Raw genomic sequence first — 15,546 nt, 5'->3', positions numbered from 1 at the left:
ACACACACAAGGGGAGAGAGAGATCAGAATGCTTTTACTAAGCTCATATCCTTTCAAACTAAATTGTACACAAAACACAGTTTGAAGACTTTTACTAACCATTCTTTATTGCAAAATTTGACATTAACATCCATGTAATCATCCATATAAAACAACTGAAATCCAACTGTCCTCCCCTCCCTTGATTCTCTTAGTTTGTCTCTCAGCCTCTCCTCACACACAGCCATGCTGCACTTGAACGCTTAACTGCCTAATGACATAATAGGAGATCAGACAGAGAGTTGTGGGGCGGGCGGGGAAACCCTCTGATGACCCTGGGTAGTGCATCAACCCATCCGTGTACCTCCCTCGGACTGGCAGGGGCTGCAGGCAGGCAGGCAGGCAGGCAGGCAGGCAGGCAGGCAGGCAGGCAGGCAGGCAGGCAGGCAGACACACACACACACACACACACACACACACACACAGGCATGCAGGCACACACACACACACACAGAAACATACACACACACACACACACACACACACACACTACTCTGGGAAGGTCAGGGCGCCACCGGGGAGCATGTCAGCAGCACTAGGATTTTTCATAATCTATTTTCCCTGCGGTCTGGAATTATGCACGGCAGGCAGTCAGCCTCGGCCATACAGCTGGCTGCTTCAGATTAATGTGTAGTCAGAGAAGAATAGAGGAGAGGAGTGTCATCCCTTCTTTTATATATCTGGGGGAAGGGGCTGGAGTTGGACTGTCTTTCCTTATCTTGCCGTTTTCTCTGTTTCTCAGTAATGTATCCCTGTCTCTTTTACTGATCACTCCCTTCTTCTCTCTCTCTCTCTCTCCTCTCTCGGTGTCTCTCTCTCTCCCTCTGTCCCTCCCTCCCTCACTCCCTCACTCCCTCCCTCTCATCTCACACACACACACGCACGCACGCACGCACACACACACACACACGCACACACACGTACACACACACACATACACACACACACACACGTACACACACACACACACACACACATCTCCCTGGCTATTCATTCATGCTCAGCCTGGTGCCAATACTCTGATGCAAATGACATGCAAATGAGTTGATGCAAAGGCATGCAAATTGCCTGTTTAATCTTAAACAATACCAGGCTATGGTCTTGATCAGGATTACACAGCAATAGAGATAAAAGCTTGAGTATCAAAAGGCCAGTCAAGGAGACACACAACAGAACATCGACATTCTCTGTGCTCGTGACCTTTTTGGGGGGGAAATCAATTCACTGTTACTGACTGAGGTTTACCCCTCCATTGCTTTTGTATGGGGCGATTTGGGTGATGATTGGCTGACAGATTGATTATGATGAGTGTCTTACTGCCCCTAGGCTTCCCCTTATTGCCACTTCTTATGCCAAACACGATCCAGTTTTGTGAGCACACTGTATAGCAACAGAAAGTTGTCCAGTCACTCTTGGCCTTCTGTCCTGTCCAGGCCTATCCGTCACAGGAAGTAGTCCTCCACCCCGTCACAGGTAGTAGTCCTCCTCCTCGATGTCGCCGTGCACCTCCTCGAACCCCAGCGCCTCGATGTCGTGCGTGATGTCGCTGATCCTCCGGTTGAAGTCCTGCGACCCCGAGGGGGGGGACCAGATGTCGTAGCCGCAGACCGCCGTCGCCGGCGTGCTGCTCATGCTCCGTTTGATCCGGCCGAAGCTGTCCGTCAGGATGCCCCCCTCGCGGATCCCGATGCCCTCCAGGAAGCTCTCGAACACTCCCACGTCCTTGTCTGGGATGAAGGGACGCATGCCTGGGGAGAAGCCAGGAAAGATGGTTGGGCCCACAGCCATGTACACAGATGGATATCTCCACATCTATATATGGCTCTGGTCAGGTTCAGGCGATGTTGCTTGTTAAAGTGATACAGTAGCATATATATCAATATTGGGATTTTCTGCTTGCCAAATGACACTATAACATGAGGGTTTGCTGCTTGCCAAAGTGATAGCATACAATGCATTAGGCCAATGCGATAGCATACAATACACAATACTTTGAATATTGCCAAGGTTATGTTGGTGTACAATGCCTGCAGCTAGTGACATGGTCTGAATAAAACTTGAGCTGTTATAGTGCACCATGTCTGTCTGTCTGTCTGTCTGTGCTCCTGGCTTTGATCCAGAACGATATATACAGCAAGTAAAACAGTGTGACAGCAGTGTGAAATTATGTTTTTTTGTTGTTTCTCCAGCAGACAGCATCGGTTATAATCTGTATTCTAGTCACAGTAGCGGGGTTGACATTCAAAAGCAAGGATTAGCTGCAAACAAACTGCACACACACACACACACACACACACACACACACACACACACACACACACACACACACACACACACAGTACCTCGCTGTCTCTCGCTCTCTCTCTCTCTCTCTCTCTCTTGCTCTCTCTCTCTCTCTCTCTCTCTCTCTCTCTCTCTCTTGCTCTGTCTCCTTCATTTTCTCTCTTCTTTCTCTGTCTCCTACCTTGCCATTTTTTCTCTCTCCTCTCTCATTTCTCTGTCACTCTCCTCTCTCCCTCTGACAAATAAAGTCACACAAATCCAAAATACAGAAATTAGGACAAATACAGGATGTGTACAGAGCCTCATCGGAGGAGGCTGATTTCATGTAAACAGACAAGCTCATACCCTCACATCTGTTGGCCAGAAATCAGAGGCAGGATCTCCTGGAACATAAATTCACAAGTCTGGGACTGTACATTCTGTTGTGTCCCTTGAGATTGAAACAGAATGGACTACTCTCATCTCATCATTTTTATTTTCAGTGCTTATCTGTAAAGCTCCTTTGGCTGCCGTACACTGTATGAAAAGTGCCTAACAAATCAAATTCATTCATTGCCATTATCAATAGCCCTGTTGCTCGCCAGGCCGTTATTGTAGATATGAATATTAATGATATGAATATTGGTAGAAATCTTAATTGACCCGTCTGGTTAAAAAAAGGTTAAATCAAAAGGTTAAATGGTATGGAGAATCTGGGCCAAAGACATGGAGTGCACTGCAACAGAAAACAGACAACCATGATGTCCTCTGTGTTGACAGAAGCCCAACTGGCCTAGATGAAGATATGATCAAACAGTTTGTGTGTGTGTGTGTGTGTGTGTGTGTGTGTGTGTGTGTGTGTGTGTGTGTGTGTGTGTGTGTATGTGTGAATGTGTGTGTGTGTGTGTGTGTGTGTGTGTGTGTGTGTGTGTGTGTGTGTGTGTGTGTGTGTGAATGTGTGTGTGTGTGTGTGTATGTGTGCGTGTGCATGCATCCGTGCGTGCGTTCATGCCTGCATGTGTGTGTGTCTGTGTGTGCATGCATGTGTGAGTGTGTCTGCTTGCATGTTTTAGTCCAAGGGGACATTGCAAGAGCAGTATTTGACAGACAGGGTGAACAGGGCATACCCCAGGCAGTTTTACACCCTAACGGCCCCCTGGAGCCTCGATGAAGGGCAGGCGCTCATGAATATTCAGGTATATTCTGCTGCTGTGAGACCAGTGGCTCTCATCACACTAATAGGCTGCCACTAAACTCCCATTAATCACCATCTGAATCGGAGGAGGCGTCTGCCAGGGCATAATATTCACACACAAAGTCACAAAGGCCTACCTATTGACTCAGTACATCATGTAAGAGTCAATATGCCCATAGAGATTAGAATCGAATAAAGCAAAATGAGGCTATACATTATGTATATTGTATTCACATGACTGTAACATGACTGTAGGTTTGCAGCCCTATATTGGGTATACATAGTCATACTGTATAATTACTGTATATACAGTATCAAGTATGGTGTAAAACAGTGGAGGCCGGTGGAGGTAGAAATCGGAGGTCGGGCTCCTTGTAAATGCATGGATTGGAATGAGGAATATATCATTCCTCATTCCATTCCATGCATTTACAAAGAGCCCGTCCTCCAATTTCTACCTCCACCGGCCTCCCCTAGTGTATAACACAGTACTTACAGTATGGCTGCTTCTGTCACACTGTACTACTGCAATGTGCGGTACCACTAAACGGTTCTTAAAGGGGAAGCATGTCGTTTTGCACTAGTTTTGCTGCCCTCTATGGTCAACATTGAAAATGTGGAAATTGTAAAACATGCTATGTTTTCTTATTAGCAAATTAGCAAATATATGCATATCCTTCCAAACAAATGGCCATGATGAATCGGTAGCCATCAAGGAATGAGATCTGATGAAGAATGTTCAGTAAAGAGTGCTGGATTAGTCCAAACAAAGGGGTTTCTAAAATGTTGTGTCGGGGGGAGGACACTAGCCTTTACGGGCCGATTTATGTTTGGTTTGTTACAGTACCAGTCAAAAGGTTGGACACACCTTGCCAAGAGTGTGCAAAGCTGTCATCAAAGCAAAAGCTGGCTACTTTGAAGAATCTAAAATATAAACCATATTCTGGTTTGTTTAACACTTTTTAGTTTACTACATAATTCCATATGTGTTCCTTCATAGTTTTGATGTCTTCAATATGAATCTACAATGTAGAAAATAATAAAAAAAATAAAGAAAAACCATTGAATGACAAGGTGTGTCCAAACTTTTGACTGGTACTGTATATGTTTAGTGCTATTTGAAATGTTCAATGTGGCCAGCAGGGGCAGCAACACGCAAACACATTTTTAAAAATATGTTTTGAGGGCATTTCTGCTTCATTGGGATAGAGATAGTAAAGATTGACAGGAAGGATGGGTGAGAGAGAGGAGGGATGACATGCAGGATATGTTGATGGCTGGAATCAAACCAGGGACCTTGCGATGACATGGTATGCGCCTTAGTGTGCTACGCCACTGAGCACCCCGCAACATGCAAAACTTCATGCTAGAACCTTTAAAGCTCAAATCTACATCCGGGACCTTTAAGGTAGGATAATGTGGCATCATGGCCGGCTTTCTCACCGAGCAGCAGGAACTTCCTGACGTCTCCGTAGAGTTGTAGCAGGTCAGAGCAGAACTCATCGATGGGCGCGCCCAGCCGGTACTCCCTCAGGAGCAGGGCAAACTGCTGCAGCTCCCCTGGACTCAGCTTACTCCTCAGCTACACAGCAGGGGGGACAACCATGATGATGCTGTTATTAGCAATACCACAAGGGAACAAAGACGGTGGGGGAATGATCCCAACTACATCCTGATGAAGAACTAAAGGGACATTTCCAAAAGGGTTCTTTGGCTGCCCCTGTGGGAGAACTCTTTGAAGAACGCTTTTAGGGTTCCATGTAAAACCCTCTGTGGAAAGGTTCTACATGGAAACCAAAAGGGTTTGAAATGGAACCCTGTAACAACTGATAATGTAATAACACTGGGTAATGTAATCGCTTTTCATGATGTATAACTTGTGCATTTATAATGTAATAGAACAGGATAATGTAATCACTTTTTATTACATTATCCAGTGGTTATTAGGTTATCCAGTGAGTATGTTATTTTGGATGAATAATGTAATAACTTTAATAATGTAATAACAAAATATCATTGTCTTTATGTTTTGTTGCATTCATTTGTCAGTCACACACACACACACACACACACACACACACACACACACACACACACACACACACACACAATGTGTTATGTTATTATCACTCTAAAATACTGGACTGACGGTTTGTGACATCAGCTAGTAGTTTTATGTTGAAGCTAAAGTGTGATTGTTTACATTCCTGTTGTTTAACATTGAAGTTAAAGCCTTATTTTTTAGTCTATATAATATTCTTCAAGAATCAATTATGAGTATAACCCAAACCCTAGCCCTTACCCTAACCATAACTCCAACCCCAACACCAGCTCTAACCATGGCCTTAAAACTTTAAAATGTCTTTGTAACATCAACTTTTTATGTTTTTCTGAATCATCAACTTTTTATATTTTTCTTAAACTTCAACATGAAATGCTTTGAATGTGTTCAGTCTAGGAGGCCTGAGGGGGAGAGAGAACAACACAGAGAACGATGGGCAACACCATGTGTGACCCTGCAGCAGCATGGAGTGACAACTACACCTGCACTCAGAGGCTCCTGAGAACCAGGGTTATAGACCACTCTCTACCGGTGTAAATATACTGTGTTCAGAGCTTGCCAGCTAGGCACTGTTAGCATGGCATGAGAACAATGGCTACTCATAAGTAATACTCACTGTAGTCATCCTTGATACTGAAATATTTTGATTGATTTACTCAATTTCATATCTTACGTTTTGAACATGACGTGATTGAGGGAAGAAATATATGGCAGAAATTGACAGGGTCATGTCAGGGTCAAACGCCTGGAAAAGCCCTCTATTAGTGGTCATCTTTGAGACAATCCAACACTGTTTCTCTATGTTTTTGTGGCATCACAAATTCCATGCTGTGTGTGTGTGTGTGTGTGTGTGTGTGTGTGTGTGTGTGTGTGTGTGTGTGTGTGTGTGTGTGTGTGTGTGTAAGTTAGAACATTATTCATCAAAAACTCACTGGATAACGTAATAATAGTTATTATATTTTCCATTTGAAGTTGCAATCTGTAATTCAAACAACAGCCCTTTTTTTCAACACTCTCAATTTCATAGACAGAACTATGGATGCAAGGACTGACCATCCATGAGATACAGTTTATGAGATGATAGTTTTAACTATGTTATGAAGCTATTCAGTGTTTGTTTGCAATTGCATTGTTTATATATATATAATATGCCATTTAGCTTTTATCCAAAGCGACTTACATTGCAGTGAGTGCATACATTTCAGTATATATGGTCCCAGCAGGAATCAAACCCACAACCTAAGCGTTGTTAGCACCATGTTCCACCAACTATATATACATACATATAGAAATACAATGGAGTAAAACAAGCTCATATTTTGGGTTCTGATGAATACAGTTGTATAAACTATATTCTTCAAGAATCAATGGCTATATATCATTCATTTCAAAGTCCACAAATGTATGTACCAATTACAGATTTCCCCTTTAACAAGTTTATTACATTATCCGGCAGGTTATTTACATTATCCGGTTTTATTACATATAACAACCTAGTACATCACCCAGTGTTATTACATTATCAGTTGTCTAGGTAGCACCTAAGAACCAGAAGAGTGTATGAACATTGATTACTTGATAAACACACTTGGGAGCATGTGGAGCAGAGTTTTCCTTATTATTATTATTATTATTATTATTATTATTATTATTATTATTACTACTACTTATTTACACAGCATTCTATACTAGGCCCCCGAAATATTTCAAAACATGAGCAAGAAACACAATATCTTATCATTCGTCATAGCTCAGATATATATCTCACCGTGATCATGTACTCCTGCATGAGCTGCAGGCCTTCGTTACTGGGTTCTCCATCGCTCTGTATGGAGGCCAGGCTTCTGTGGGAGTCCTGCAGGGACAGGGACGAGCTCTCGCTGTAGTTCTCACTGTAGTACAGGTCGAAGGCATCCTGGGAGCCATCGCTGAGGGAAACATACAGTACCGTACGCAAACGACAACCTTTAAAGGCTTTTCAAAGCTGAAGCAGAACCTTTAGAAAAACCCACATACCAGTCGATAGATCAAACAATGCATCACACACAGGCATACCAGGCATTGTGAAAAAAGCTACTAAAAAGAAATACATGCGACGGTGAATGTTTGGAGTGAGCAACCATCTTAAAGATAAGAAACCGTGGCATAGAGCATGTGAGGCCATCTCTAGTACCCCTATACCCTTGTCGTATACATGGCACAAGGGTTATCCATCCAGCTCTGCGCTTCTCGCCATCTTACTCACTATGAGCTGCAGCAGCTGAAGTCAGCGTCGTAGCTGTACGTCATGTCTGTCAGGCAGCTGTCACCTGGGGAACATGGCCAGCAGAGACGCAGATGGAGAGAGGCCCCCCATTAGTCATCATCAAAGACCCACACAGACATGCTGGGGACTGTAGCCTATTGCTGATGGCCGATGCTGATGGCCTCTCAATCAAAATCTCTCCCTCTTGTCTGACTGAAATGTCATATTAATACATAAGATATTAAGGGTGTGTTTGTTTGTGGCTCGCTTGCTCTCTTGCTGTGTGTGTGTGTGTGTGTGTGTGTGTGTGTGTGTGTGTGTGTGTGTGTGTGTGTGTGTGTGTGTGTGTGTGTGTGTGTGTGTGGTCAGTATATACATTATGTAAGTGTGTGAAATGGCATACATGCAGCAGTCTCTCTTGTCTTATGTTGGTTGTGTTTTTAGTGTCACTCACTCCTCTGCAGCCAATAGCGGTCGGGCATGGTGTAGTGGAAGCCCGCCCTGTCCACACACTCGATGGTCTGGTGGCCGTAGATGATCTGGAACATCTGACAGATCAGAGCACAGTACTCCTCCGCTGCATCCTGGGAATGGATGGATGAATGAACAAACGAATGAACGAATAAATAAATAAATGAATGAATTAACGAATGACAAATTAATTAGTAATTTACAGCATTATTGCATGTCACCCATCATTTATGGAGTAATTGGATACATTTCTCAATGTCATGTGACATTTGTGCAGGGAAAGAAGAGTGGCACTACAGCATGGGGGAACACATCTATAATACCCACCAGCCCCCATGACACACACCCTGCCAATCCAAACAGATTATTACCACAGGGATCAGGGCTACACACACACACACGCACGCACGCACGCACGCACGCACGCACGCACGCACGCACGCACGCACGCACGCACGCCCGCCCGCACGCACGCCCGCACGCACACACACATACACACACACACACACACACATACACATACACACACAAACACACACACACACACGCACGCCTGCACGCACACACACGCACACACACACAATTACTAGGGCACAATGTTGTTATGTAAGATGTCATATTACAATACATCACAGTGAGAGGTCACAGCAGCAGGGAACAGCAGAGCTGTGGGATTGGATTTCACTACAGGGGCTGTCAGGTTGAGACCGTCTCAGTGTCACTGTCACACCTGATCAAAGCCCCAAAAATAGATATACCGGTAGCTACATCTAAGAATAGTTCTCCTTTGAAAAAGGATTTATTTTACAGCAGCTGAGATTAAAAATTTTAAAAAATGACTAAAACAACTTTAATGTTGGAAGCCGCCACTATAATAGTGAACTATGGATATTTTCTTTTCACATTGTCCTTTCCAGTGCTGTTACAGCAACTATGGTGGAAGCATAACCAGGCCAGCACAGTACAGTACAGCTCAGCATGGCACAGCTCGGCTCTGTCCTGTGATTAGGGTACTAGTGTGTGTATTTCTACACACTACAGGGCCGACCCCAACTATAGTGTGTCAGATATTCCTTGTTCACACTGTCCTTCCCAGTCCTGTTCCAGGTACAGCTCAGCTCAGCTCAGTTTGGCTCAGCTTGGTTTTCCTCTGTCGTGTGAATTAGGGTTTCGTCCCCCGGTTCTCTCACCCTGTTCTCCACGGCCAGTATGACCAGGTTGCAGTAGGCATCGGGGCAGGGTGTGGGCTCCAAGGGGTTGTGGTTTCTCCTCTCCCAGCTCCCGTACGACTTCCCCCTCTCCCAGCTCCCTGTGCAGGCCTGCCTGCGCTCCCAGCTACCCCCAGCCGGGTGCTTCCTCTCCCAGCTTCCACCAGTCTTCTTCCCCCCGGCCCCGTGCCTCTTCTCCCAGCTGCCCCCCACCGGCCGGCGGTCCCAGCTGCCGCTCACGGGCCTCTTCTCCCAGCTTCCCCCTCCGGGTTTACGGGTCTGCCGACGTTCCCAGCTCCCGCTAACCCTCTTCCTCTCCAGACTGTCCCCTGCGTCACCTCCACCCCCACTGCCTCCTCCTCCTCCTCCTCCTCCAGCCCCCCCTCCAACCCCCTGACCCTGAACCACGGCGGGGGTCTGTTTGGGCTCGTGGCGGGATGAGGGCTTCCAGTCCACGCCACAGATGGTGTGTCTGCGCTCCATCGTGCCCCCTGCTGGTCGGGGGTCAGAGTTGCTCATGGTCTGGCGTCGGCCATCGATGCCCCCTGGCTTCTTCTTCTCCAAACTGCCACCGGCCAGGACTGTGTCCACATTTAGACCTGGGTGAAGGAGGAGAGCACACCAAACATACTTCAGATGAAGTCCTACACCCAACACACACAATCTTTTCTCAGATGAAGTGGAACAGCTTTTACATATTTTGTATTTAAACTACTTTAGCAGCATTTGATTTGGCTTGTCTCAATTACATTTACGACATTTAGCAGACGCCTTTATCCAAAGCGACTTACAACAAATACATTTGTTTAAGTAAATGAATCATCTATCCATCAGTCATCATAAGATAAAGTAATCAATGCTCGGACCAGGGGCCATAGGCAGTCACAATGCTAGAAGAATTTTTCATTTTTTTATTATTATTATAATTTTTATATTAACAGGAGAGAAACTTGTACAAGGGGGTAGTGGGGGTGAAGAGGTCTTTAGGAGGGAGAAGAGGTCTTTAGGAGGGAGAAGAGGGTCTTAGGAGGGAAATTTAACCAGTAGTACAGTCTATGAAACAAGCTAAATCAAGCCCACCAATAGTTGAAATGAAATAATCCACATTTGAACCCAGGTGTCATCATGGCTACACGAAAGACACAGTGAGTTATTTCCAAAGCAGAGCTGCCTTGCCTGTCTTGAGCACCACGAGGTGCAGTGCGTCGTCCCGCAGGTAGGAGGCAGCAGCGATCTCGTGCGTGGGGATTCTCAGCAGCAGCTTCTCGTTGTCTCTCCAGGTGAGAAGAAGACAGCGTGCAGACAGGCTGAGGATGCAGTCCTGCTCCACGCTGGTCTTCAGAGGGAGAACCTTCAACTGCTACAGTACACAAGGGATCAGACCAGATGGAGATGTCTTACATTCTAAGCTGCTTATAGTACACAAGGGACCAGAGCAGATGGACATGTCTAAAATCTACAAAGGGACCAACCCATTTGGAAATTCTAATTGGTTTGCATTCCTGTTTGTCTTTCCCCTCTAAAAAGTGACACATATCCTCTCTTCTCACTCCTGTTACTCTCATGAATAGGTGCACGGAAGCATTTCACTTTGTGCTGATATCCGTATATGATCTATATGGAGGTTTGTAAACTAATCAGTAGCATATCTGTGAATCACCCTCTTCTGTGTAATGAAAATCAACCTCATCTGTTTGTTTGATATTTTGCACACTATGAAGTACACTACTGCAGTGTGTTTACAGTAAGATTTTAAATGGAACTTAAAAGGGTTCAAAAGGGTCCACACATGCACGAATGCACGCATGCACGCACACCGAAGAACCCTTTTTTTAAGGCTATATTATGACCCCTATACACTTTTACAAGAAAGAAATAACACATTTGGCTTCCGTTTAGAACCTTCTGTGGTGTAGGTCATGATTAAAGCACTTGCACCTTGCTTTCTGTTTTGTAATTGTATATCCAATTGTATATTGTATATATTTTTGTAAGATCTGTATCACACACTCACTCTGGCTGTGTCCAGGAGCTGCAGCAGCTCATCTCTACTGGAGGGGTTCAGAGAGCATGACACCCATGTCAAGTGACCCAGGAACTGAGGAGGAGCAATGGGGTCAAAGGTCAGTTTAGTTTCGTACAGTGAGGGGCCCTTTAATAAAGTAGCCTGGCTCCAGGTCTGTATTGTACTTTCACAAACTCCTATGATGTTGACACCATACAGAAGACAGGGATACTGTACAGATCTGGAGGCAGGAGAAGACTAGTAGAAGTGCTGATGAATACAGTTTTTATGAAGTGGTTACAGTTTATTTATCTCTGTTGACATCTCACACAAGCACATACAGTTTGGTACGGGATAGATTGACGATATGAGCCGGGTGCCTGTGGTGTTTCAAAATTATTTCAGTACAAGGTTTCTGTGCACAGGGGAGCCTGGTGGAGGTAGACATCGGAGGACGGGCTCATTGTAATGCATGGAATGGTATCAAACACACACATGTGATCTCCACCAGCCTCCCCTGGCACACGTAGAAATATTTTCTTCGGAACCTACTGGAACAAAGTACCCTCCCCCCTCACCTTGACCTCCTTCTCCACGTAGTCAAAGATGAGTCTCTCAGGGTGGATGAGGAAATCGGGGGGGTAGAGAGGGACGGTGTGGAGGGGCCGCCGGTACACACTGCCTCTGTCTGTCTGTCTGCGTCCTGACTTGGAGAACACCAGCCGCTTGATAGGCGACACGAAGCCCTTGGGGAAGAAAGACCATCTAAGATGCTTTAGCAGACTTTTCACATTGATATACCTCAGTAAAAGTCACAGGCACTCTCTCATACTGTATATTGTTAACAGTACACTAGTATATTCAGACATGGGGAGACTGGTGGAGGTAGAAATGGGAGGACTGGCTCATTGTAATGCATGGAATGGAATGGAATGAGGAATTGTATCAAACACACGTTACTTGATACCATTCCTCCACCAGCCTCCACTGAGTCAGACACCTCTCTCATATTCACCCTGTTATATACAGTACATACATACATATATATATGTTATGTACAGTACCAGTCAAAAGTTTGGACACACCTTGCCAAGAGTGTGCAAAGCTGTCATCAAAGCCAAAGGTGGCTACTTTGAAGAATCTAAAATATAAACCATATTCTGGTTTGTTTAACACTTTTTTGTTTACCACATAATTCCATATGTGTTCCTTCATAGTTTTGATGCCTTCAATATTAATCTACAATGTAGAAAATAATTTAAAAAAATAAAGAAAAACCATTGAATGAGAAGGTGTGTCTAAACGTTTGACTGGTACTGTACATGTATGTGTTGATTAGCCTCGCTCTAGATTTCTATGTGTTTTAGCCATTGATAATCATAGGAGTTGACTAAAACATCTACCGATCTAGTTCACGTTTTTATCTGGTTGGCTTTTTATCCTCTCCCTCTGTTTCTTGGATAATTGTTTTCCTGTAGAGCAGCCTGTGGTATGAAATGTTCTATATCAATAAAGTTTGATTTGGAGCCAGGCTACTATTTAACGTTAATCAATATGCTCAGTCATTCTCGCAGTCATGGTGATCATCAGACTGTAACAGCCAGGCTGGATGTTTTAAACAGCAACTCAAGGCTGAGACAATTCCTAATTAACACCAACATCCGCGTGCCGGCCTCTCCACTACCCTTTGTAGTAATCCCAGATATAGACTCTGTATATCATCTCATTTAAACCTGCCCCTGAATGAGCTGAATACAGCCACGTATTGTGTTATCATTCCAAAAGGGTAATTAATTGCCTTTCCATGTTTAAATTATTGCTGATTCTCTAACCCATTGTTACGAAATGCTGAGACAGAGAGAGAGAGAGAGAGAGAGAGAGAGAGAGAGAGAGAGAGAGAGAGAGAGAGAGAGAGAGAGAGAGACACACACACACACACACACACACACACACACACACACACACAGTGGTATATTAGAAGAGTAGCGCCAAGGGGGCTTCAAATAGTTCCATATCGCTTGCTTCGTTAGTATAATGTAAAATAACTAATTGTCGTTTGCCGATAGAAAATGTAGCCCTTCATTGGCGCCACACAGACAGAAAGACAAACACACAGTGGGCTATCCATGCCAAACACCACTCAGTGACGGCCTGTACAACAATTCAGGAAGGCTAAAAATGTGTAGACTACAATTATTGCCCATTCCTAGATACCATTATACAGCCCTTAGGCACTCAGTGCACTTAAATAGGAATACACTCAGATACAGGTAGATCTTCACTGAGATGTTCTGGCAACAAGATTCTTCCAGCCAACGCTGAAAAGGGCCCAAAAGATGTCTGAACGTCCAAATGGGGCACGTGGTCATAGGCCACATGCCGTCATCGTTTGGCACAGCGAAGGGGCGTGACCTCACCGAGAGAGAGACAGAAATAGAGAGACGCGAAATGACTAACATCCATTCTCCTGTGTCACAGACTGGGACAACAAGCACTCAGCCGTGAGTGACACCGCTTGTGACAGGACTGACAGCTCCTTCAGAGTGAGATAGAAGACGTGACACACGCGCTGTTAGACACCTACTGGTTCTCACACTGATGGCTCTGCGGCGGTCACATGCCCCGGCAACCGTGAGGACTGTGTGTGTGTGTGTGTGTGTGTGTGTGTGTGTGTGTGTGTGTGTGTGTGTGTATGAGTGAGAATGTGTATGTGCCTGAGTAAGTGTGTGTGTGTGTGTGTGTGTGTCTGTGTGTGTGTGTGAGAATGTGTGTGTGTGTGTGTGAGAATGTGTATGTGTGTGTGTGTGTGTGTGTGTGTGTGTGTGTGTGTGTGTGAGAGTGTGTGTCAGTGTGTCTGTGTCTGTGTGTGTGTGTGTGTGTGTGTGTGTGTGTGTGTCAACCTCTCTAACCCCTTTATTGTTCCATAGCCTACGATGTCTTTTGTCTGGGCTTTCTATCAGCCACCTGAGCTTAGTAAGTCAGATCTATTCATCAGCCTCTGACCTGCAGCTGCGAGACTGATTCTAGCCATCACACATCTTAATGAGGGCCACTTAGCAGCCTTAAGAGGCCTATCAACATTCATATCAGTCAGTCGTGTTGAAATCAATGCCTGACATACAAAAGAGGACATTTTGATAGGGCTAACAGTAAGCTAAATTTAGCAGTGATTTAAAATTCCATCCCCACATTTTTTCGTCTTTGAAAACCGAGTTCCGTATAAAGCCTCGGGACACGGAGAGCAAATTTAATTTAATTGAAGGCAAAGTATGAGCATCGTACTGTACTGTACATCAGAACCCTTTGAAATATTCCCCCCTCCACATGCATATGACGCAATCCCAACATACATAATACATACATACACACATCACATAGCATGCATAACACACACACACACACACATACACACACACACACACACACACACACACACACACACACACACACACACACACACACACACACCCAACAGTCTATAGTACATGGTAACTGGCATAGCGAAAACACCTAAACAATACTTTGGACAGCTTCGTCTCCCTGGTACTCAAGCCTCATCATAAGAACCCTCTGTCTGAGGGGTCCCGACCCAGGGGTCCCGACACCACCTACCTTCTTGGTTTTCTTGGGCTCATAGTCCATCCCTCCAGCAGGCCGTGGTGTGTGGGACGGTGGCGGTGATGGCGGTGGCGGTATGCTCTCTCTCTTTCTCTCTCCCTCTCTCTCTCTTTCTCTCTCTCTCTCCCTCTCTCTCTCCCCCTCTCTTTCTCTGGCTGAGGGCTGTGACACCGTCCTGTTCCCTCCAACAAAGCCCCCCAGGACCCAACACAGGAGAGCACAGGAAACACAGGAAGCCTACTTCCTGTCCGAGAGGAAACTCCACCAGAGCCTGATAACAAACAAACTCCCCCTCGGCTGCCATTCTCTTAGCACTGATAACACACACACACACACACACACACACACACACACACACACACACACACACACACACACACACACACACACACACACACACACACACACACACACACACACTCCTGAAACGGTACTCCTACG

At 45.1% G+C, this 15,546-nt stretch overlaps 1 protein-coding gene across 1 annotated transcript; it reads right to left on the bottom strand.

Moving 5' to 3' along the window:
* Positions 1-914: 914 nt before the first annotated feature.
* Positions 915-15,239, bottom strand: ccm2l (CCM2 like scaffold protein). The gene is made up of 10 exons (XM_083676080.1): positions 15,100-15,239; positions 12,066-12,233; positions 11,497-11,580; positions 10,659-10,842; positions 9,465-10,081; positions 8,258-8,387; positions 7,804-7,867; positions 7,327-7,486; positions 4,940-5,078; positions 915-1,787 (listed from the first exon to the last, which is right to left on the bottom strand). The coding sequence occupies exons 1-10, from the start codon at positions 15,127-15,129 to the stop codon at positions 1,507-1,509; spliced, it is 1,857 nt and encodes a 618-aa protein (XP_083532206.1). The 5' UTR covers positions 15,130-15,239; the 3' UTR covers positions 915-1,506.
* Between the last annotated feature and the right edge of the window lie 307 nt (positions 15,240-15,546).

This window comes from Argentina silus, assembly GCF_951799395.1.
Source record: "Argentina silus genome assembly, chromosome: 8".
Lineage (NCBI taxonomy): Eukaryota > Metazoa > Chordata > Actinopteri > Argentiniformes > Argentinidae > Argentina > Argentina silus.
The sequence above is the reverse complement of the archived record's forward strand: the minus strand, read 5'-3'. Positions and strand labels throughout refer to the sequence as shown.

Bases quoted from the DNA above. Each gene is read 5' to 3' on its own strand.
- ccm2l (XM_083676080.1), bottom strand. From the start codon at position 15,129: ATGGACTATGAGCCCAAGAAAACCAAGAAG. The intron at 7,487-7,803 runs GTGAGTAAGATG...TGTTTCCCTCAG, and splicing joins TTCAGCTGCTGCAGCTCATA to CGATGGCTCCCAGGATGCCT. The intron at 5,079-7,326 runs GTGAGATATATA...CCTGCTGTGTAG, and splicing joins TGCAGGAGTACATGATCACG to CTGAGGAGTAAGCTGAGTCC.